Here is a 23,486-nt window from a genome sequence, read left to right on the forward strand (position 1 = left end):
GCCCAGGGGACTTATCTATGTTCAGATCTTCCAAAATTGCTAAAACCTCCTCTTTGTCAACCTCAATCCCATCTAATCTTGTAGCCTGTATATCTGTATGCTCACTAACATTGCCTGTTTCCAATGTGAATACTGATGTGAGTATTCATTAAGCACTTCCCTGTGTCCTCAAATTCCATTCACAACTACTAACTTTGATTGGCCCTAACCTTATTCTAGTCATTCTTTTATTCCTGGTATACCTATATAAATGGTTTTAGGGTTTTCCTTGATCTTATCTACCAACAACCTCTCATGTCCCCCCCGGCTCTTCTTAGCTCTCTGTTTAGATCTTTTCTGGCTAACTTGTAACTCTCAAGCCCACTAACGGATCCTTCATGCCTTATCCTCACATAAGCCTTCTTCCTCCTCTTGACAAGAGCTTCAGCTTCTTTAGTAAACCATGGCTCCCTCTCTCAACAGTTACCTCCTTGCCTGACAGGTATATACTTATCAAGGACCCACAGTAGCTGTTCCTTGAATAAGCTCCATATTTCAATTGTGCCTATTCCTTGCAATTTTCTTCCCCATCCTATGCTTCCTAAATCTTGCCTAATCGCATCATAATTGCCTTTCCCCCAGTTAAACAAGTAGACAACCCTTTATCTGAAATCCCAAAATCCAAAAAGCTCCAAAATCCGAAGGTTTTTTTGTGAAGTTTTTTTTTCTCATTTACAAGGTTGTTTGGCACGCAAACAGTTAACCAAACTCCACACCCACTTGATGCGTGTCACTCAGATGCGATATGTGGGGGTGTAGTCCAGTACTGGCAGGCCTCAATTCTGTTTCCACGGCCCGTTTTACTTACAGTAAGTCTGTTCTTCGGGAAGATTTTTAAAAATTTCACCACTGTCATTTATTCTGAAATTCGAAAAATTCTGAATTCCGAAAACCAGCTGGTCCTGAGCATTTGGTTAAAGGATTGTGCACCTGTACCCCTTTCCCTGCGATATACACTAATCCCTGCCCATTGCTGTTGTAAACATAACAGAATTATGGTCACTATCACTAAAGTGTTTGCCTACCTCCAAATCTTAACACCTGGCCAGGTTCATTCCCCAGTACCAAATCCGATATGACATCGCCCCTTGTTGGCCTGTCTCTATACTGTGTCAGAAAACCCTCCTACACACATTAAACAAAAACTGACCCATCTAAATTACTTGAACTATAGTATTCTCAGTCAATATTGAGGAATCTAAAGTCTCCTATAACAACAACCCTGTTACACTCGCTCCCTATCCAGAATCATCTTTGCTATTCTTTCCACTACATCCCTGGAACAATTTGGAGGCCTATAGAAAACTCCCAATAGGGTGGCCTTGCCTTTCCTGTTTCTAAACTCAGCTGTAACTACCTCAGTGGATGAGTCTTCAAATGTTATCTGAACTGCTGTAATGCTACCCTTGATTAACAATGCCAACCCCCCGCTTTTACCATCTTATCTGTTCTTGCAGAATCATCTAAATCCTGGAATCTGCAACAACCACTCCTGACCCTCCTCTAGCCATGTCTCTGAAAAGACCACAATATCGAAATCTCAGGTACAAACCCATGCTGCAAGTTCACCCACCATTTTCCAGATGCTGCTGGCATTGAAGTACAACATTTCAAACCAACATCCTCATTGCCGGTTTTCCTTAATCCCACCTGCTTTTCACGTCCCCTTCTAGCTCTCCTGAGTCCATTCTTCAGTTCCTTCCTGGCCACCTTGTAACCCTCTAAAGCCCTCTCTGATCCTTGCCTGCTCAACCTTAAGTAAGCTCCCTTCTTCCTCTTGACTAGATGTTCCACATCTCTTATCACCGAAGGTTCTTCCATCCTACCATCCCTTCCTTGGCACAGTGGGACAAACCTGTCCAGCGCCATTAGCAAGTGTTTCCTAAACAACCTTCACATTCCTGTGGTGCATTTCCCCGAGAACATCTGTTCCCAATTTGGGTGCCCAGGTCCTGCCTAATAGCATTATAATTTCCCCCTTCCCCAATTAAATACTTTCCCATACTGTCTGCTCCTATCCCTCTCCATGACTATAGTAAAGGACAAGGAGTAATGATCACTCACCTAATTGCTCTCCCACCAAGAGGTCTGACACCTGGCCTGTTTGTTGCCAAGCACCAAATTCAATATGGCCTCACCTCTAGTCGGCTGATCTACATATTGAGTCAGGAACCCTTCCTGGACACACTTGACAAAAACTATTTGAACTAATGAGGTTCTAATCAATATTAAGGAAATTCAAGTCACCCATGACAACAACCTTGTTACTTCTGCACCTTTCCAAAATCTGCCTCCAATCTGATCCTCTATTGCTGCTAGACAGTCTGTAGAAAACTCCCAATAAAGTGCCTGCTCCTTTCCTGTTTTTGACTTCCACCCATACTGATTCTGTAGCCAAACCTTCCTCTCTGACCTCACTTTCTGCAGGTGTGATACTGTCCCTGATTAGCAATGCCACTCCTCCACCTCTTTTACCGCCCCCTCCATTCCTTTTGAAGCATTGAAACCCTGGAACATCCAACAGCCATTTCTGCCCCTGTGATACCTGAGTCAGTGCTTTCAGGGCATGGGTAAGCACTGGGTGTTTTCAATAAATTGTATTCATTCTATTTGTGGTTTATGCAAGCTACTAGGTTTTTTGTGGACTTTAAACTGGAGATTCCGAAGGTGGTTTGGATTCAATGCATTTTGAAGTCTGACCAACCAAAGAAATGTTTAATTCAGTCAATAAATGTCACTGACTTGAAGAAACCAGTATAGATTACATGGAAGGAAAATAATCCATCACGTGTAAAATTGGTTTTGTGGTCACTTCGGCATCTTGAGGTATATGCTTCATAATTGTGCATTACTGGGGTTTTTAACAAACCTAAAGGAAAGACTGATGAGCTGGTTCTCTGGGGAATATATTTTCTTTTAATAACAAGTAGATATGGTTTTGCAAATTTTCTTAAGTTAAGGCTATTCTAGCTCTGGAATGTTCACCACAATCAACCTCAGAAATTCATCATTGCCTAGGGCGTGAGCTGCCCTCATTCTTTAAAAGAGGGATGGGCTGTAATCTAGCTGGATAGATTCAGAGACACATGTTGTCCATATAATCAAATATAAATCAGAATTTAATTAAATGAGATAAAAGGGGGAAGCAAAAAGTTTAAACCAGAATCTGAATTTGTTTAAGTGCGAGGGAAATGGGTCTGGGTGGGTTACTCTTCGGAGGGTCACTTTGGACTTGTTGGGCCGAAGGGCCTGTTTCCACATTGCAGGGAATCAAATCAATGGTATTATTGCTGGATTGTTAATCCATAAGCCTTGGTAATATTCTGGGGACTTGGGTTCAAATCCTGTCATGGTAGATAGTGAAATTGTGAATTCAGTATAAAATCTGAAATTAAGAGTCAAATGATAACCATGAATTTGTTGTTGATTTGTCGGAAAGACCCATCTGGCTCATTATTGTCCTTAAGGGAAGGAAACTTAGGGAGTCATCCACGTTGTTGAGGATCTGGAACACATGTAGACCAGTCCAAGCAAGGACAGTGGACCTCTTTCCTTAAAGAGCACTAGTGAACCAGATAGGTTTTTACAACAATTGATAGTGTTTACATTGTTGCTATTGGGCTGGATTTTTATTCCAGAGTTTTCCACTGAATTCAAATTTCAGCATCTGCTGTGAGATTCGAAGCCATGTCATCAGAACATTAATCTGGAGTTCTGGATTACTGGTCCGGTGACGTTACCACTGCATCACCAACTCCACATAATGATTTAAGTAATATTTACTTCTTCCTTTTTAAAAATGTATAACCTATTTTCCCATAGTATATAATCTGTCCACTTACTTAATTATCAAATTTTTCAGTAAACTGTTCTGTGAACCCTCTTGTAACCTTCACCAATTTTAGTATCATCAGCAAATATGCTGCAAGTAATTCATTTTCTTTCTCCAAATTATTAATATAGATTGTAAACAGTTACAGTCCCAGCACTAATCCCTGCGGAACCCTACTGGTCATGGGAGGCCAACCTAAAAAAGAAACCCTTATCCCCACTATCTGTTTCCTGCCCATAAGCCAATATAGTACCTCTAACACAATGGACTTATGTTTTAATCTTTTGTAAGGTACCTTGTCAAATGGCTTCTGGAAGTCTAAATACAACATAGCTACTGGTTCCCCCCATGCAATCTGATTTCAATTCTTCTCAAACACATAAATTATTCTCACAATTTCCCTTTCATGAAGCAATGCTGACTCTGCTTGATTAGATTATGCATTTCAATTTGTTCTGCTATTACTTCCTTAATAATGGGTTCCAGTACTTTTCCAACAATACGTTTAGGCTAATTGGCTTTTCGCCTCCTTCCCTTTTTTGAAAGCAGTTTTCCAATCCTCTGATAATTCTTCTGAATCCAAGGATTTTTGGAAAATTACAACCAATGCATCTACCATTTCTGTAACTACCTCTTCTAGGATCTTAGGATGCAAGTCATCTAGAACAAGGAATGTTTATGACTTTTAACACCATTAGTTTGTCTAATACTATTTCTCTAGTGATGATAATGGTTTTAATTCCTCCTCCTCATATTCTTTAGTATGAGTGAAATGTTCAAAGTTGCTTCCACCATAAAGACTGATGCAAAATAGCTGTTTATTTCCTCTGTCAGTTCTTTATTCCCTAAAACTGTCTTCCCAGATTCATTTTTATATATGTTAGCCTTTATTTTCAGTTTTTATATTTATTACTAATTTGCCCTCATTGTTTATTTTCTCTCTAGTTTTGTTATCTTTTTGTTGGAAGCCAGTTATACAGTGAAGTGTAACATAAATGTTTACCACCCAGCGTAGGTCTGTGTTGGTCAAAAACGATAAATACCATTATTTATCACCCAACTATTCTAATCCAATTTTCCAGCACTTGGTTCTTTCCTATCTAACTTGTATGTGCCTCTCAAATTATAATACATTTCAGTCATGTCTCCCCTCTCAATCTTCTCCGTTGCAAGGAAAATTACTCCAGTCCACCCAATCTGTCTTCATACCTAAACCTCGCCTGCCCAGGCAACATCCCGGTAAATATCCTCTGCACCCTCTCTGATGTGATCACATTGCTCCTGTGGTTTTCAGAACTGCACCCAATGCTCTAGCTGTGGCCTAACCAATGTTTTGTACAGTTCTAACATAACCCCCCCAGCTCTTCATCGCTGGTGCCTCGGCTTATAAAGTCGAGTATTCTGTATACCTTCTGAACACTTTAACTGTAGCGCTACCTCAGGAAACTGGTGGACAAGTAGGTCAAGGTCCCTCTGCTCCCCAGTGCTTCCCAGGGTCCTATTTTTCATCATGTATTCCTTGCCTTGTTAGTCCTGCCCAAGTGCATCATTTATTCGGATTGAATTCTATTTGCCCCTGACCAGTTCGTATGTATCCCCCAGTAATCTAAGGCTATCTTCCTCACAATTCACCATCTCATCAATGTTTGAATCAACTGTGAACTGACTGATCAGCCCTCCTACATTTAAGCTAAATCATTTGTATAATCCACAACAGAAAAGGTGCCAACACTGATCCCTGTGGAACTCTACTGAACACAGATTCCAGTCACAAAAAAATTCCACAACCATCACCCTCTGCTTCCTATTACTCAGTCAATTCTGGATTCAATTAGCCAAATTTTCTTGGATCCCATGGACTCTTATCTTTAACACCAGTCTCCCATATGCAACCTTATCGAAATCCTTGTTATAATAGTCTTAGAGTACTGACTAAGTGCAAAATAGTGTGCAGGAATGGATCATTTCCAAGTTGACAAACTAATGAGTGGTGTGCCGTGGATCTCAACTATTTGCAATCTATATCAATGACTTATGAGAAGGGACTGACTATGCTAGCCAAGTTTGCTGACCATACAAAGATGGTTAGGAAAGAAAGTTGTGAGAAGGTTGCAAAGAGTCTGCAAAGGGATAAAGACTGGTCATGTAAGTGGACAGAAGGTGTATAATGTGGAAAATGTGAGGCTGTCCACTTTGGTAGCAAGAACAGAAAAGCATAATGTTATTTTCACAGAGATAATGAGGTATGCTGCAGAACAGTGGGACCTGGTTATCCTTATATGTGCATCACAAAAAGTTAAAATACAGGTGCAGTAGGTAATTGGAGAGATACATGGAATATTGGCTTTCATTGCAAGCGGTTGCAATATAAAAGTAAGGAAGACTGTCCAATCGATTGATGAAACTACACCTACAGGTACAGTTTTCTTTTACTGGAGTGCAATATTTATATTAAAGGCAAAATATATGAAGGTCTAAAAATCAAAGAGCAGCAAAAAGATTTCTTCAGAATAGCAATTGCTGGATGTAGGAATTATACATTAAGGTAAAGTCACCATAGTCCTCCCTAACCATAGGGCTACCTTCTCATTAGAGAGAGAGACAATTGGTGGGGTTTTAGTCTGCCATGGTGCCTTAGGTGAGGAGAGAGGTTGAGGAGGAGAGTCTTTCATTGTAACTTCAGCTGGCGTGGGAATTGAACCCAGACTGTTGGCATCAATCTGCAATGCAAACTGGGCATCCAGCCTAACTCGTTTAAGAAAAGGCACATATCCTCAAACATATGCTTAATATATATACAGTCACCTTTGTGAAAGAAGATGAAATTAAGGAAAGATGGAGTCGATATTTTGTTAAAATCCTACAGTATGGGAGCAGGCCACTCAGTTCTTTAAGTCCATACTGACACTCCAAATTGCATCCTATCCCCTTAAACCCACATTTACCATGGCTTATCCACCTAACCCACACATTCCTGGACACTAAGGGACAATTTAGCATGGCCAATCCAACTAACTTGTACATCTTTGGACTGTGGGAGGAAACCGGAACATCCGGAGGAAAACCACGCAAACACGGGAGAAAATGCAAATTTCACACAGATAGGCGCCCAAGGCTGGAATCAAACCCAAGGACCCTGGCACTGTGAGGCAGCAGTGCTAACCACTGAGGCACCTACCAACCAATTTTAACTTTGAATGTTGAAATGTTAGGAAAAATAAGATAGCAAAGGAATGACAATATTAGGGTGGCATGGTGGTTCAGTGGTTAGCACTGCTGCCTCACAGCACCAGAGACCCGGGTTCAATTCCTGCCTCGGACAACTGTCTGTGTGAAGTTTGCAAATTCTCCTTGTGTCTGCGTTGGTTTCCTCTGGATGCTCCAGTTTCCTCCCACAGTACAGTTTAGGTGAATTGGCCATTCTAAATTGCCCATAGTGTTAGATGGATTAGTCAGGGGTAAATGTTGGGGAATGAGTCTGGGTGGGTTGCTCTTCGGAGGCTGATGTAGACTTGTTGGTTCTGCTTCCACATTGTAGGGAATCTATCTATCTATCTAATCTGGAAGAGATCCAAACAGCGCTGGAAGGAATAAAATAACCCGCAAAACAAGAGAACAAATGTGATACAATTAGAAATGTGGACGGCCTAGAAGGGTCTAGTTAGCTGGCTAGCAGGAAGTTGAGAGAAGGCATAAATGAACTTTTTTTTCCAGATTGGCTAAGTACTGGAATCTCAGCTATTGTGATATCACTGAAGGTTTAGCTGCCAAATTTGCTGATAACACAAAGGTAGGAAAACAAATTCAGAATAGCACATAAGGAGGCTCCAGAAGATGTGGAAGGGTTAAGTGAATAGACACAGATCTGGCAAACAAAGCATAATATTAAAAAAAATGTGAAATGGCCCACTTAAGCAGGAAGAATAAAATAGAAACACAATACCAAAACAGTGAGAGGTTGCAGAGCTTTGAAATGCAGGGGAATCTGGGTGCCTTTATGCACATGTTGATAAAGGCTGGTAAAGTCACCATAGTCCTATCAGACCAAAGAGCTGCTGTCTCGTTAGAGAGAGATTGACTGGTAGTGGTTTAATCTGAAGATCACCACACCTCAGATGAGGGGAGAGGTTGAGAAGGAGAGTCTTTGCTGGTAACCTCAGCTGGTGCGGGAATTGACCCCACACTGTTAACATTATTCTACATTTGCAATCCGGCTATACAGCAAAAAAGAAAGGCTGGTATGCAGGTATGGCAATTAATTATGAAATTCTCTATGCTACTTTCTCCCCACCCCCACCCTCTTCTCGTTTATCTCTCCACCCTGCAGGTACTCTGCCTGTATTCCTGATGAAGGGCTTTTGTCTGAAACATCAGATTTCCTGCACCACTCTAATCCAGAATCTGGTTTCTAGCATCTGCAGTCATTGTTTTTACCTAATTAATTATGAAAGCAAATAGACTGCTATCATTTATTGCAAAAGGAGTTGAATACCTAAGTTGAAAGTTAGAAAGAGAGTATAATCTTCAGTTATACAGGGATTCGTGAGATTGTATCTGGAATACTGTGTACACTATTGGTCACCACCTTTCAGGAAAAATGTAAGTGCATTGAAAGTAGTTCTGAGAAAGCTTACCAGACCAGAATTGGAATGGGCAGGTTGACTTATGAGGAAATGTTGGGCAGGCTAAACTTTTACTTGCTGTATTTTAGAAGAATAATGATGACTTGATTGAACCATACAAGAACCTGAAACTTCTCAACTGAGCAGATGTGGAAGGAATGTGGGAGAATTTAGAATTGGGGTCACCCATTTAAAACAAATGAGGTAAATTACTTTTTTCTCAAAGGGACACAAGTCTTCAGAACTTTTTCCTGAAAAAAAGAGGAGGATGATTTCTTTGTAAGCAAGGGGTGAAAACTTATCAGGTGATACTTATCAGTAAGAGCAGCTTTCCTGGAGAAATCATTTATCAAAATCTGGAGACAAGCACAAATCAAACCAGATCAGCCAATGAAACAGTGCACCAATTCAGCCAGGAAACCTGTCAGGCCGCGTAATTTATATTGTTCATTGAACTCTCCCCTTCTAGTAAACATGATATGGTGTTATTGCTGTAATATTAACTCGTGTGTCCACACGTTTCCCCACGTCATCTTCCATCTACCAAGCTTGTACTCACTCAATTAATCTGTCCTTATTGCTCAATCGACACTGTCATCTTATGGATATGGAGGATAGTAAGATTTGTGTGGAGCATGCCAGTATGTTAATATCAAGAAAAACATGGTGTTGGGTCTCTTGAAGAGCATTAAGGTGGATAGGTCCCCAGGGCCTGATTAATATCTACCCCAGATTATTGAGAGAGGCAAGAGGAGATGGCTGGGGCCTTGATCAAGATCTTAGTATCCTTGTTGCTAATGTTGTTCCTCCATTCAGGAAGTGAAATAGTGATAATCTGGGAAATTACAGACCAGTGATTCTCACATTGGTGGTTGGGAAGCTATTGCAAAGAATTCTTAGGGATATGATTTATGTGCATTTGGAACAGAATGGACTAACTTGGGACAGTTAGCATGACCTTGTGCAGGGCAGGTCATGTCTTACTAACTTGACTGAATTGTTCGAGGAGGTGACAAAGGTGTTCGATGAGGATAGAGTAGTGGATGTTGTCTACACAAATTGTAGTAAGTCTTTCGACAAGGTTCCTCGTAGTAAACCCTTTGAAGTTTCACAATATCCTTTCTATAGAAAGGAGACCAGAATTGCACACAATATTCCAAATCTATCATGGCTTCTTATCTGATTAAGCCGACTAATGTATGATTCCTTATCAAATATCTTCTGAAGGTCCAAATAAATTGCATTCACTCTTTCCTGTTATCCATCCTGCTTGTTATCTTCTTAAAGAATTCTAACAATTTTGTCATGATTTGGAGACGCTGGTGTTGTCCAGATAAAAATCACACAGCACCAGGTTATAGTCCAACAGGTTTATTTGGAAGCACTAGCTTTCGGAGTGCTGCTCCTTCGTCAGGTCATTGATCCTTGAAAGTGGAGTCGCTGGTAGATAGGATAGTGAAGAAGGTGTTTAGTATGCTTTCCTTTATTGGTCAGAGTATTGAGCACAGGAGTTGGGAGATCATGTTACGGCTGTACATGGCATTGGTTAAGCCACTGTTGGAATATTGCGTGCAATTCTGGTCTCCTTCCTATCGAAAAGATGTTGTGAAACTTGAAAGGGTTCAGAAAAGATTTACAAGGATGTTGCCAGGGTTGGAGGATTTGAGCTATAGGATTTGAATAGGCTAAGGCTGTTTTCCCTGGAGCGTCGGAGGCTGAGGGGTGGCCTTATCGAGGTTTATAAAATCATGAGGGGTATGGATAGGATAAATAGATAAAGTCTATTTGAGGGAGTCCAGAACTAGAGGGCATAGGTTTAGGGTGAGAGGGGAAAGATATAAAAGAGACCTAAGGGGCAACTTTTTCACTCCGCAGATGGTACGTGTATGGAATGAGCTGCCAGAGGAAGTGGTGGAGGCTAGTACAATTGCAACATTTAAAAGGCATCTGGATGGGTATATGAATAGGAAGGGTTTGGACGGATATTGGCCAGGTGCTGGCAGTGGGACTAGAATGGGTTGGAATATCTGGTCAGCATGGATGGGTTGGACTGAAGGGTCTGCTTCCGTGCTGTACATCTCTATGACTCTAAGACACAGAATATATAGCAAAAGTTTAGTGTGGTGTAACTGAAATTATATATTGAAAAAGACCTGGATTGTTTGTTAAGTCTCTCATCTTTTCGAATGACCATGTTGAATTTTAAAGATCCAACATAGGATAGTTTCCTCGTACTTGCAAATGGGTATTTTACGTTGTGTTCCAACTTGTCTACAAATCAACTTGCACACAGACTCAAGAATGGAACCAGTTCGCAACCTGAGAACTGCTTGTAGTGTCTTCTCCTGTTTAAAAAAAAACTTATGTAAAGTATTTATGTCGCTCACCTGTGATTTCCTGCTTCCTCATTATTCTTCCAGTGTAAATATTACTAAAATTTTTTGGTTGTCTTTTGTTGGTTTTTAAAGTTTTCCAGTCCTCTGGCTTACCACTAATCTTTGTCACATTGTATGTTTTTCTTTCACCCTGATGCTGCCTTTATCCTCCCAGAGTAACCAATGGTGGCTTATCCTCTTTCTAGAATGTATCTTTGCTGTGAGCCGTTAAGTATTTTCTCAATCATTTTCAGTTGTTTCTCTTTGCCACTAAATACTTTGCTCAGTACACTCCAACCAGTTCTGCCTTCATTCCTTAGGTAATTACCTTTATTTGAGTCAAAAATCACACAACACTGGGTTATAGTCCAACAGGTTTATTTGGAAGCACTAACTTTCGGAGCACTGATCACCTGATGAAGGAGGAGCACTCCAAAAGCTCATGCTTCCAAATAAACTTGTTGGACTATAACCTGGTGGTGTGCGATTTTTAACTTTGTACATCCCAGTCCAGTCCCGGCATCTCCCAATCGTGTTTCATTTAAGCCTACTACAGTTGTTTCCAACCCAAATTGTTCCTTCTTAGGCTGAATGCTAAATGCTATGGTCACAGTTTCTAGGGAGAACTATTACTTTAACATTATATCTTGAACCTGCCGCATTACACATCAGCAGATCCAAAATAGCCTGATCCTTGGTTGGCTCCCCAACATATTTTAAGATGAAATACACTGTGTGAATTCTTCCTCATGGCCTCCTCTGCCAGTCTGACTATCCCAATCTGTATGAAGATTAAAGTCACCCATGATTAACGTGTACTGTCTTCTATTACATGCGGTCACTATCTTTTGATATATTCTTCCAAGGTATAGTCTATAAACTATTCTCACCAGTATCTTTCCCTTTTTATTCTTTACCTTCATCTATATAGATTCTACATCTTTTGATCCAAGCTCATTTCTTGCTATTGTATCTATTCCATCTGATACCAACAGTGTTGCCATGAATTCATCTATTTTGTTCCAAATACTGTACACATTCAAATAAAGAGCCATAATTTTGTCTTTTTACCATATTTTCTGCCTTTCACCCTGTTTGTGCTGTTTTTCAATGTTTGTTGCTGGATATCATTATCCAAACAGCTGTCCTGTAATACTGCCATATCATTTAGCTTTGTAAGCTTATATTTCCCCTCTCTGAAACCCTTCCCTAATTAGTTTAAAGACTTAATTAGTTTAAAACAATGATTTCCCAAAACATCTAGTTGAGTTATGCCAAAGGTTATAAAACTGTGGAAAAATTATCTGAGATTCCCTTTTTGTAGCAATATCACAATGAACTGTAATTTATCAATTTTCTGTTCCAAAGCTACATAGATCCCATGCCAGCTGAATATATTGAGCTGTTTGGTAAACTGTAGGGTGCAGCAACATTTGGAGTTTCAGCAAAACGATGACTAATTGCAATGTATATACAAGACCCAAATACATGGAAGTAAATACTTCAAATAATCCATATCTGAATCATAACAGGTTTGCATGGCAAAAAACAATATGAACTAAATTAGCTAAATGTGCCCTATTATATAATTCCTTTGAGCAATGGTGTATTGTAAATATATTGGCACAGTCATTGTTGGCATAGAGTGCTAGTTGTAAAGGCAAAACAATTTTATCCTGTTTCCACTTACATAGAAAAAAGTTGAATAATTTCAGAGACTACTTTTGTATAACCTGTAAAACTTTCATAAAAATTTAGAGATATTTAGAAGAATTAATTCAAAAGAATAAATATATAGGCTGTTTTGAATAATTTGAAACACATTATCCAATAGAGTCTGGGCTAAGGATTGTTCTGGCTGAATATATTCAAGTTCCTCTGTAAATAAAAGGAGCAATAAGGCATGAAGTAAACATGGGTAATGATATGCAGGTTAAACTTTTTTTTGTGAAGTGTTGAAAATACTTGAGTGATTTTTGAGGTGCTGCATTTGTCACAGACAGATTCTATGACATCTGGGACATGAAAGAGGCATAGGCTGTGAATAGTCTGAGGGCAGCAGTGGCAATGTCTGCGGATCTTCTGTGTCAAAGGGAGTTAGACGAGAGGGCAAGAATCATGTTATGTTCTGTGTCAAATTAAAGTCAGACATCTCTATGTTGGTAGACCATGACAGGAAGTAATTTGACAAACCAATCCATGCACCCACCATTTTGGGGATATACTCGTCAGCACTCTTTGGACTGTCATCCTATGTAGGTCCTTGTCTGAGTCCTGTGCAGCAATATGTGTCTGCCACCTCAGCCCATATGCAGTGATGATTTGGAGATGTCGGTGTTGGACTGGGGTGTACAAAGTTAAAAATCACACAACACCAGATTATAGTCCAACAGGTTTAATTGCATACATTCATGTAGAACTCTGAGCTCAAAAACTGCATGAATTTACATAAAGCTCTGTTATCTCGCTTTTTAGATTAGAATCAATCTAAACATCAGGTCATAGACAGAGAACACAGAGGGCTAACACCTTCAACATATTGTCTAGCTATCAACATTGTTAACAGCTAACCCGAGAATACAACTTTTAAAAAAAAGGTTTTGTGATTTACACATGAAAGAAGTGAAATTATCACTGTATTCTAACAGATGAAAGGTTTAACAGACAATCAATTTTTCAATGTATAATTTCAGTTACATCACACTGCAAATTTTTGCTATAAAATCTGTGTTACGATCGAGCCCTCCACAATCACCTGATGAAGGAGTGTCGCTCCGAAAGCTAGTGTGCTTCCAATTAAACCTGTTGGACTATAACCTGGTGTTGTGTGATTTTTAACCATATGCAGTGAGTCAGGATATCTTGGGCTTCCAAAACAAAAGACACTGATTGAGTAGTGTCTGGAAGGAGACAAAATGTGAAATACTTACGTTTGTGCTTTGTGAAAAGTCAGCTTCGTGGAATGTTCCTTCTGCAATATGTGGGAAATCAGGAACACTTCCAGTGTCCATAGTGACCATGTATGCAGGGAGTGTGTTTATGTGGTAAATCAGGAGCCGCAATTGAAGCCCTTGGAGCTGCAGATGTACTTAGTCTGGAGCATCCATGAGGTGGAGAACGTTTGGAACAGCAAATCTAGCAAGTTGTTCACACAAGTAAGGGCTACACAGACAGAAGAGTGTAGAATAGCATAGAACAGAGCAGCATAGTAAAGTCCCTTCAGCCCTCGATGTTATACCAGCCTTTTATCCTACTCTAAGATCAGACTAACCTGCATTACCTTCATTGTACTAACTTCCATGTGCCTATCCAAGAGTCACTTAAATGACCCTAATGTATCTGACTCTATTGTCACTGCCGGCAGTACATTCCATGCACCCACCACTCTCTGTGTAAAAAAACTACCACTGCTATCTCCCCTAAACCTTCCTCCAATTACTTTAAATTTATGCTCCCTTTGATAAACATATCTTCCATGGGAAGAAGTCTCTGGCTATCCACTCTATCTATGCTTCTCAACATCTTGTACACCTCTATCAAATCACCTCTCATCCTTCTTCACTCCAATGAGAAAAGTCCTAGCTCCCTCAACCTTTCTTCATAAGACATGTCCTCCAGTCCAGACAGCATCCTGGTAAATCTCCTCTACACCCTCTCTAAAGCTTCCGCATCCTTCCTATAATGAGGTGATCAGAACTGAACACAATATCCCAAGGGCTTTTTTGAGCTGCAGCACAACCTCACAGTTCTTAAACTCAATCCCCTTGCTAATGAAAGGCAACACACCATCTGCCTTCTTAACAACCCTATCAACTTGAGTGGCAACTTTGAGGGATCTGTGGACATGGACCCCCAAGCTCCCTCTGTTCCTCCACACTGCCAAGAACCCTGCCTTTAACTCTGTATTCTGCATTCATATTTGACCTTCCAAAGTGAATCACTTCACACTTTTCTAGGTTGAACTCCATCTGCCACCTCTTAGCCTAGCTCTGCATCCTGTCAATGTCCCATTGCAACCTACAACAGCCCTCCATAATATCCATAACTCCACCAACCTTCATGTCATCGACAAACTTACTAACCCACCCTCCCATTTCCTCATCCAAATCACAAAGATCAGAGGTCCCAGAACCGACCCCTGCGGAACACCACTTGTCACCGAGCTCCAGGCTGAATACTTTCCATCTACCATCACCCTCTGTCATCTACGGGCCAGCCAATTTTATATCCAGACAACCAGATTTCCCTGAATTCCATGTGTCCTAACTTTCTGAATCAGCCTATCATGGGGAACTTTACCAAACGCCTTGCTAAAATCTACATACACCACATCCACTGCTCTACCTTCATCAACGTGTTTTGTCACATCCTCAAAGAATTCACCAAGGTTTGTGAGGCATGACCTGCCCCTCACAAAGCCACGCTGACTATCTCTAATCAAACTATGGTTTCCCAAGTAATCATAAATCCCGACTATCAGAGTCCTCTCCAATACTTTGTCCACCACAGATATAAGCCTGGAATTCCCTGTGGCCATTCCCTTCTCAGATAGGTATACCATTTTGGATACTGTTGGGAGAAATGGCATCTTGACAAAACAACAGCAGCAACCACACCAGTGGCACCACAGTTAGCTTTATTGTACAGCAGGAGAAAATGAGGTCTGCAGATGCTGGAGATCAAAGTTGAAACTTTATTGCTGGAACAGCACAGCAGGTCAGGCAGCATCCAGGGAACAGGAGATTCGACGTTTCGGGCACAGGCCCTTCTTCAGGAATGAGCAGAGAGTGTTCAGCAGGAGAAGATAAAAGGTAGGGAGGAGGGACTTGGAGGAGGGGCGTTGGAAATGTGATAGGTGGAAAGAGGTCAAGGTGAGGGTGATAGGTCGGAGTAGGATGGAGGCGGAGAGGTCAAGAAGAAGACTGCAGGTCAGGAAGGCGGTGCTGGGCTGGAGGGATTCGGCTGAGACAAGGTGGGGGGAGGGGGGATGAAGAAACTGGTGACGTCCAAGTTCATCCCCTGCGGTTGGAGTGTTCCCAGTCGGAAGATAAGACGCTCCTCCTCCGACCGTCGCGTTGTTGTGGTTTGGCGGTGGATGAGTCCAATGACCTGCATATCCTCGGTGGAGTGGGAGGGGGAGTTGAAATGCTGTGTTACAGGGTGGTTGGGTTGGTTCGTCCGGGTGGCCCAGAGGTGCTCTCTGTGTCGCTCCGCAAGTAGGCGGCCTGTCTCCCCAATATAGAGGAGGCCACACCGGCTGCAGCGGATGCAGTAGATGATGTGGGTGGAGGTGCAGGTGAATCTGTGGCGGATATGGAATTTTCCTTTGGGGCCTTGGAGAGAAGTGAGGGGGGAGGTGTGGGCGCAAGTGTTGCACCTCCTGCGGTTGCAAGGGAAGGTGCCGGGAGTGGTGGTTGGGTCGGTGGGGGGTGTGGATCTGACAAGGGAGTCGCGGAGGGAGTGGTCTCTACGGAAAGCTGATAGGGGAGGGGAGGGAAATATATTCTTGGTGCTGGGGTCTGTTTGGAGGTGGCGGAAGTGACGGCGGATGGTGGGCTGTACATGGAGATTGGTGGGGTGGTAGGTGAGGACCAGTGGGGTTCTGTACATGGAGATTGGTGGGGTGGTAGGTGAGGACCAGTGGGGTTCTGTCCTGGTGGCGGTTGGAGGGGCGGGGCTCAAGGGCGGAGGAGCGGGAAGTGGAGGAGATGCGGTGGAGGGCACCGTCGACCACGTCGGGGGGGAAATTGCGGTCCTTGAAGAAGGAGGCCATCTGTGTTGTACGTATTTTGAACTGGTCCTCCTGGGAGCAGATGCGGCGGAGACGAAGGAATTGGGAGAATGGGATGGCGTTTTTACAGAGGGCAGGATGGGAGGAGGTGTAGTCCAGACCTCCTTTTATCTTCTCCTGCTGAACACTCTCTGCTCATTCCTGAAGAAGGGCCTGTGCCCGAAACGTCGAATCTCCTGTTCCCTGGATGCTGCCTGACCTGCTGTGCTGTTCCAGCAATAAAGTTTCAACTTATTGTACAGCAGGGATGGCCATCGTGTTGGCAAACGATCGTGATAGGGGACTGTAGTCAGGGGCACAGATAGGTGTTTCTGTGGCAGGGAGTGAGACTCCAGGATGGAGTGTTGCCTCCCATGGTGGCAGAGTCGAGGATGTGTCTGAAGTGGGTGCAGGACATATTGAAGGGGTAGGGTGAGCAGCCGGAGGACGTAGCCCACAGTGAGACTAATGTCATAGTCGGAGGGAGAGATGAGCTCCTGCAAATGGAATTTACGGAGTTGGGTCGGAAGTTGAAAAGCAGGACCTCTGGAAATGTAATCTCGGGATTACCCCTGTGCCATGTGCCAGTGAAGCCAGAAATAGGAAGATAATACAGTTGAATGTGAGGCTAACGAGACAGTATAGGAAGAAGAGTTTCAGATATATGGATGACTGGAATCTTTTCCAGTGCAGAAAGAATCTATACAAGAAAGACAAATTGTATCTAAATCAAAGGGGCACCAATATCCTGTAGGGTGATTTGCTGCACCACTTGGGAGGGCTTAAACTAGTGTAACACTGGGATGGGAACCAGAGTAATAGGTCCGCATGTGGAGTGTTTAAAGAGAAAAGGTCAATGATGGGTCAAGTAAGTCTAATAGGAAGAACAGGGCTTCCTGATTCCTGATGGGCTTTTGCCCGAAACGTCGATTTTGCTGCTCGTCGGATGCTGCCTGAATTGCTGTGCTCTTCCAGCACCACTGATCCAGAATCTGGTTTCCAGCATCTGCAGTCATTGTTTTTACCTAATAGGAAGAACAGGCAGGGCCAGGTTAATAAACATGGAATTCATTTTCGTTCAAGGAGAAAGTGAGGACTGCAGATGCTGGAGATCTAGGAACCCTAGGAACTTCCGCCTAGGAACCCTCCAACCACAAGGGATGAACTCAGATTTCTCCAGTTTCCTCATTTTCCCTCCCCCCACCTTGTCTCAGTCAAATCCCTCGAACTCAGCACCACCTTCCTCACCTGCAATCTTCTTCCTGACCTCTCCGCCCCCACCCCCACTCCGGCCTATCACCCTCACCTTGACCTCCTTCCACCTATCACATTTCCAATGCCCCTCCCCTAAGTCCCTCCTCCCTACCTTTTATCTTAGCCTGCTGGACACACTTTCCTCATTCCTGAAGAAGGGCTCATGCCCGAAACGTCGATTCTCCTGCTCCTTGGATGCTGCCTGACCTGCTGCGCTTTTCCAGCAACACATTTTCAGCATTCATTTTCCTTCCCCAATTTAACATTTTCACCCAAGGACCACTTGGCACACTTGCCTTCATTGGTCATAAGATTGAGTATAGGAGTTGGGATGTCATTATTGCAGTTGTACAGAGCTTTGGTGGGGCTACTTTTGGGAAAACTGCATATCATTCCGGTCAACCCTTTAAAAGGAAGAATGCTAAACTTGCTAAGAGGCAGAAAAATGTTACAAGAATGTTGCCAGGACTGGAGGGTTTGAGCAATAGGGGCAGGCTCAATAGGCTAGGGCTGCTTTCCTTGGAGCATCAGACACTGAGGGAATACCTTATAGAGCTTTATAAAATCATGAGGGGCATGGTAGGGTGAATAGCCAAGGCCTTTCTCTAGGGGAGTCCAAAACTAAAGGACATGGGTTTAAGATGAGAGGGGAAAGATTAAAAAAGGACATAAAAATATAGAACATAACATAACATTACAGCACAGCACAGGCCCTTCGGACCCGCCATACTAATCTGAAGCCCATCCAACCTACACTATTCCATGTAGTCCATATGCCTGTCCAATGACAACTTATATGCACTTAAACTTGGCGAATCTACTTCCGTTGCAGGCAAAGCATTCCATACCCTTACTACTTGTTGTGGTTCTGTTCACCAAGCTGGGAATTTGTGTTGCAGACGTTTCATCCCCTGTCTAGGTGACATCCTCAGTGCTTGGGAGCCTCCTGTGAAGCGCTTCTGTGATGTTTCCTCCGGCATTTATAGTGATTTGTATCTAAATAGGCCTCAAGGCCCTCAGCCCTTCCTCGTAAGACATTCCTTCCATACCAGGCAACATCCTAGTAAATCTGTTCTGCACCCTTTCCAAAGCTTTCACATCCTTCTTATAATGCGGTGACCAGAACTGTACACAATACTCCAAGTGTGGCCGTACCAGAGCTTTGTACAGCTGCAGCATAACCACCTGGTTCCGGAACTCAATCCCTCTATTAATAAAGGCCAAAACACTGTATGCCTTCTTAACAGCCTGTCAATCTGGGTGGCAACTTTCAGGGATCTGTATACATGGACACCGAGATCTCTCTGCTCATCTGCACTCCCAAGAATCTTACCATTAGCCCAGTACTTTGCATTTCGATTACTCCATCCAAAATGTATCACCTCACACTTGTCCACATTAAATTCCATTTGCCACCTCTCAGCCAGCTCTGTATCCTATGCAACCTACTAAATCCTTCGTCACTATCCACAACTCCACCAACCTTAGTGTCGTCCGCAAACTTACTAACCCACCCTTCTAAGCCCTCATCCAGGTCATTTATAAAAATGACGAACAGCAGTGGACCCAACACTGACCCTTGCGATACGCCATTAGTAACTGGACACGAAGATGAGCATGTTCCATAGACAATGAACATTGACCATTTGGCCCTTCGAACCTTAACCACCATTCAACACAATCATGGCTGATCATGCAATCTCAGTATCCCATTCCAACCCTCTTCCCATACCCCATGATCCCTTTAGCTGCAAGGGGCATGTCCAGCCCACTTTTGAATATACTAATGATCCAGCCCCAACAGTTTCCTATGGGAGAGAATTCCATAACTCTCTGAGTGAAGAAATCATCCTCATCTTAGTCCTGAATGGTTAACCCTTTATTCTTAGACTGTGACCCTTTCTTCTGGACTTCCCCACATTAGGAACATTCTTCCCAAATCTAGCCTGACCAGTCCCATTTGGATTTTATACTTTTCTATGAAATCCTCCCTAATTCTTCTAAATTCCAACGAATACAAGTCCACTTGATCCAATCTTTCCTCATCTGTCAGTCCTGCCATCATGGGAATCAGTCTGGTGTACCTTCACTGGACTCCCTCAGCAGCAAGAATGTCTTTCCTCAGACAAGGAGATCAAAACTGCGCATTATACTCAAGGTGTGGCCTCACCAAGGTCCTCTATATCTGCAACAAGACATCCTTGCTCCAATGCTCAAATCCTCTTGCTATGAAGGCCAGCATGCCATTAGCTTTCCTCACAGCCTACTACACCTGCAAGCCAACCTTCAGCGATTTTTCCACCATGACACCCAGGTCTTGTTGCACCTCAACTGCCATCATTCAGATAGTGCTTTCCTGTTTTTGTGACCAAAGTGGATTACCTCAAATTTATCCGCGTTATTTTGCATTTGCCAAGTGTTTGTCCACTCAGTCAGTCTGCCATTGTCACCCTGCAGCCTTTTAGCATCCTCCTCAAAATGTACACTGCCACCCAGCTTAGTGTCATCTGCAAATTTAGGGACAATGGCATTCAATCCCTTCATCCATTGTTAATGTATATTGTGAACAGCTAAGGTCCCAGCACTGAACCCTGCGGCACCCTACTCGTGCCATTCTGAAAAGGACCTGAGGGGCAATTTTTTCACCCAGAGGGTGATGCGTCTATGGAATGAGCTGCCAAAGGAAGTGGTGGAGCGGGTAAAATTACAACATTTAAAAAGGCATCTGGATGAGCATATGAATAGGAATGGTATAGAGGCTTATGGGCCAAATGCTGGCAAATGGGGCAAGGTCAGATTGGGATGTCTGGTCGATGTGGATGAATTGGACCAAAAAGTCTGTTTCTGTGCTGTATGACTCTGTGACTCTACGATCAGTCTTATCCATAACTATCTTAAACCTTTCTGAATTATGATCACTGTTCCCAATATGCTCCGCCACTGAAACTTCAATCACCTGGCCAGGCTCATTTCTCAATACAAGACCTAATATGGGCCCTTCCTTAGCTAGACTATATTGTTTTAAGAAGCACTCCTGAATGAACATCATAATTTCTGCCCCATCTAAGCCCTTGGCAATAAGTGGGTCCAAGTCAACATGGGGAAGTTGAAATCACCCACTGACGCTGTTGTTTTTAAACCATTCCCTGATCTGCTTACATATCTGTTCCTCTTGTTCCGTGCTGGCTCTTGGGAGGCCTGTAGTATAAACCCATTGTAGCAATTGCACCTTCCTTATTCCTGAATTCTATCCATATGTCCTCACTGGATGAGCCTTCAAAGTCCTTTCTTTTTTGAAACTAGGATATTGTCCTTAATCTTCATTGCAAGTACTCCACCACTCTTCCATCCTTCTCGATCACACCCAAAACATCTAAACCACACAACTTTGAGCTGCCAATCCTGTTCTTCTGTCAACCAAGTTTGTATAATGGCTACGACATCATACTAATCCAGGTTTTAAATTCACTTGTTTTACCTGTTATACTCCTTGCATTAAAGTAAACACACATCAGACCGCCAGTTTGGCTAATGCCCTTCCGGCTTAGCTGCAACCCACACTTCCCTCCTGCCTTGGGAGTGTCAGGCAGGAACAGAGGAAATTAGATTGGGAGTGGGCATTTTTTAAAGGCCAGTTGATCAGGGTTCAAGACCAGCATGTATCTGTGAGGATGAATGTTAGGAATGGCAATATTCGGGAACCATAGATAATAAGAGATATTGCAAAATTAGTCAAAAAGAAAATGGAAGCGTATGGAAGGTTTAGGAAACAAAAATCAAACGAGATCCTTGAGGAATATAAAGGAAGCAGAAAAGGGCTTAAACAAGAAATCAAGAGGAAGTGGCCATGAAATAGGTTACATTTCTTGCTGACTGAAAACAGGAACTCAGAAAGGAGTTGATTATTCTGAGAGAAGTAAGGTGGAGTGGAAACAGGAAGTAATTGCATTATCTGCATTGTCAGCTTCATGCCAAATAGCAGAATGAAGGTGATTGGAGGTTGAGAAGGCAAAAAGATGCCATTCCTTTCAAGACATATGATGCAGAATGCTGTATTGTGGTCAGTACCATAACGCAGGGCACTCTATAAACCTCAGGAGGTATGGAAAACGTTGTCTCCTGCTTACTGTGCTCTACTTCCTTTTACTCTGTGCCACTTTGTCCTGAAGTTAAGACTGGTAAGTAATCTAATCTAATCTAATGGAGGTCAAAAACAGGGAACTAGGCCAGTTAACTTCTGTTGGGGGGGTTGGTATCAGAATTGATCATTAAAAACTTTACAGTGCACATTTAGAGCGACTCAAGATAATCAGGAAGAGTTAGCATGATAATTATCAATAGGAAATCATTTATTTGGAGTTCTTTGAAAGAGTGCTGTAAGGTTGAGTCTGTAGATGTGTATTCAAATAATCAGAGGTTATTTGATAAGTATCACATTAAACGTTTTTTGGAGAAAATAGTGGCATTTTTATATGGGAACAAGATTGGCTGACTGAAAACAGAGTATACCGGAATGCTGCAAGGATCTGTGCTGAGACCTCAACATTTAACTTACACCAATGACTTAGGTATGGGGAGTAAAGGCATGGTAGCTACATTTGCAGGCTTTATTTTAGATTAGATTACTTACAGTGTGGAAACAGGCCCTTCGGCCCAACAAGTCCACACTGACCCTCCAAAGAGCAACCTACCCAGATCCATTCCCTTACATTTACTCCTACACCTAACACTACGGGCAATTTAGCATGGCCAATTCTCCTAACCTGCACGTTTTTTGGACTGTGGAAGGAAACCGGAGCACCCGGAGGAAACCCACGCAGACACGGGGAGAATGTGCAAACTCCACACAGACAGTTGATCGAGGCATGAATTGAACCCGGGTCCCTGGTGCTGTGAGGCAGCAGTGCTAACCGCTGTGCCACTGTGCCGCCCAAATACATAGGAAATTGTTTTGTGATGAAGGGATAAGGAGGTTTGAGACAAATAAATTGAGTAAGTTGACAAAAATATGGCCAGAAGCATGAAAAAGCAAATTAAACAGAATAACTACAAAATTCCCTATTGTAGAGTTCTGGTGCATGAGTCAGAAAACATTAGTATGCAGATATAACATGTAATCAAGACGGGTAATCAGATGATATCCTTTAATAGAAGAGGAATTGAACATAAAAGTAAGAATGCTATGCTTCAGTTATAAAGGGCATTAACAAGACCACATCTTGAATACTTTGTGCAGTTTTGGATTCCTTATTTAAGGAAGAATGTAAATGCATTGGAGGCAGGTCAGAGGAAGTTTATTAAATTGAGGCCTGGGTCATCTTGTGAGGAAACGTTAGACAGGTTGGGCTTATTTCCACTGGAATTTAGAAGAGTGAAGGCTGACTGAAGATTCTGAAAAGATGTTTCCTGTTGCAATTGAGTGCAGAACTAGGGGGCACTTCTGAAAGGTTATCCTTTCAGAACAGAGATTAGAAATTTTTTCTGAGGGTTGTGAGACTTTGGATTTTTTTACATCAGTAAGTGATAGAGGCAGTTTCATGGCTAAGGTGGATAGATTCTTGTTAGGCAGGATTTAAAATTTAAAACACAAAACA

General features: G+C 42.4%; 1 protein-coding gene across 5 annotated transcripts in view; it reads left to right on the forward strand.

Annotated features, from left to right (window-relative positions):
• The window catches only part of ryk (receptor like tyrosine kinase), a 284,985-nt gene that overhangs the window by 216,772 nt on the left and 44,727 nt on the right, over positions 1-23,486 (forward strand). The window contains exon 13 of one of the 5 annotated variants that reach the window (XM_043701689.1): positions 1,497-1,583. The exons of the other annotated variants lie outside the window; for them this stretch is intronic. Coding sequence (XP_043557624.1) covers positions 1,497-1,535 — 39 coding nt within the window. The 3' untranslated portion in view covers positions 1,536-1,583. The remainder of the gene's footprint in view (positions 1-1,496; positions 1,584-23,486) is intronic. 5 annotated transcript variants of the gene reach the window in all.

This window comes from Chiloscyllium plagiosum, chromosome 13 (genome assembly GCF_004010195.1).
Source record: "Chiloscyllium plagiosum isolate BGI_BamShark_2017 chromosome 13, ASM401019v2, whole genome shotgun sequence".
Lineage (NCBI taxonomy): Eukaryota > Metazoa > Chordata > Chondrichthyes > Orectolobiformes > Hemiscylliidae > Chiloscyllium > Chiloscyllium plagiosum.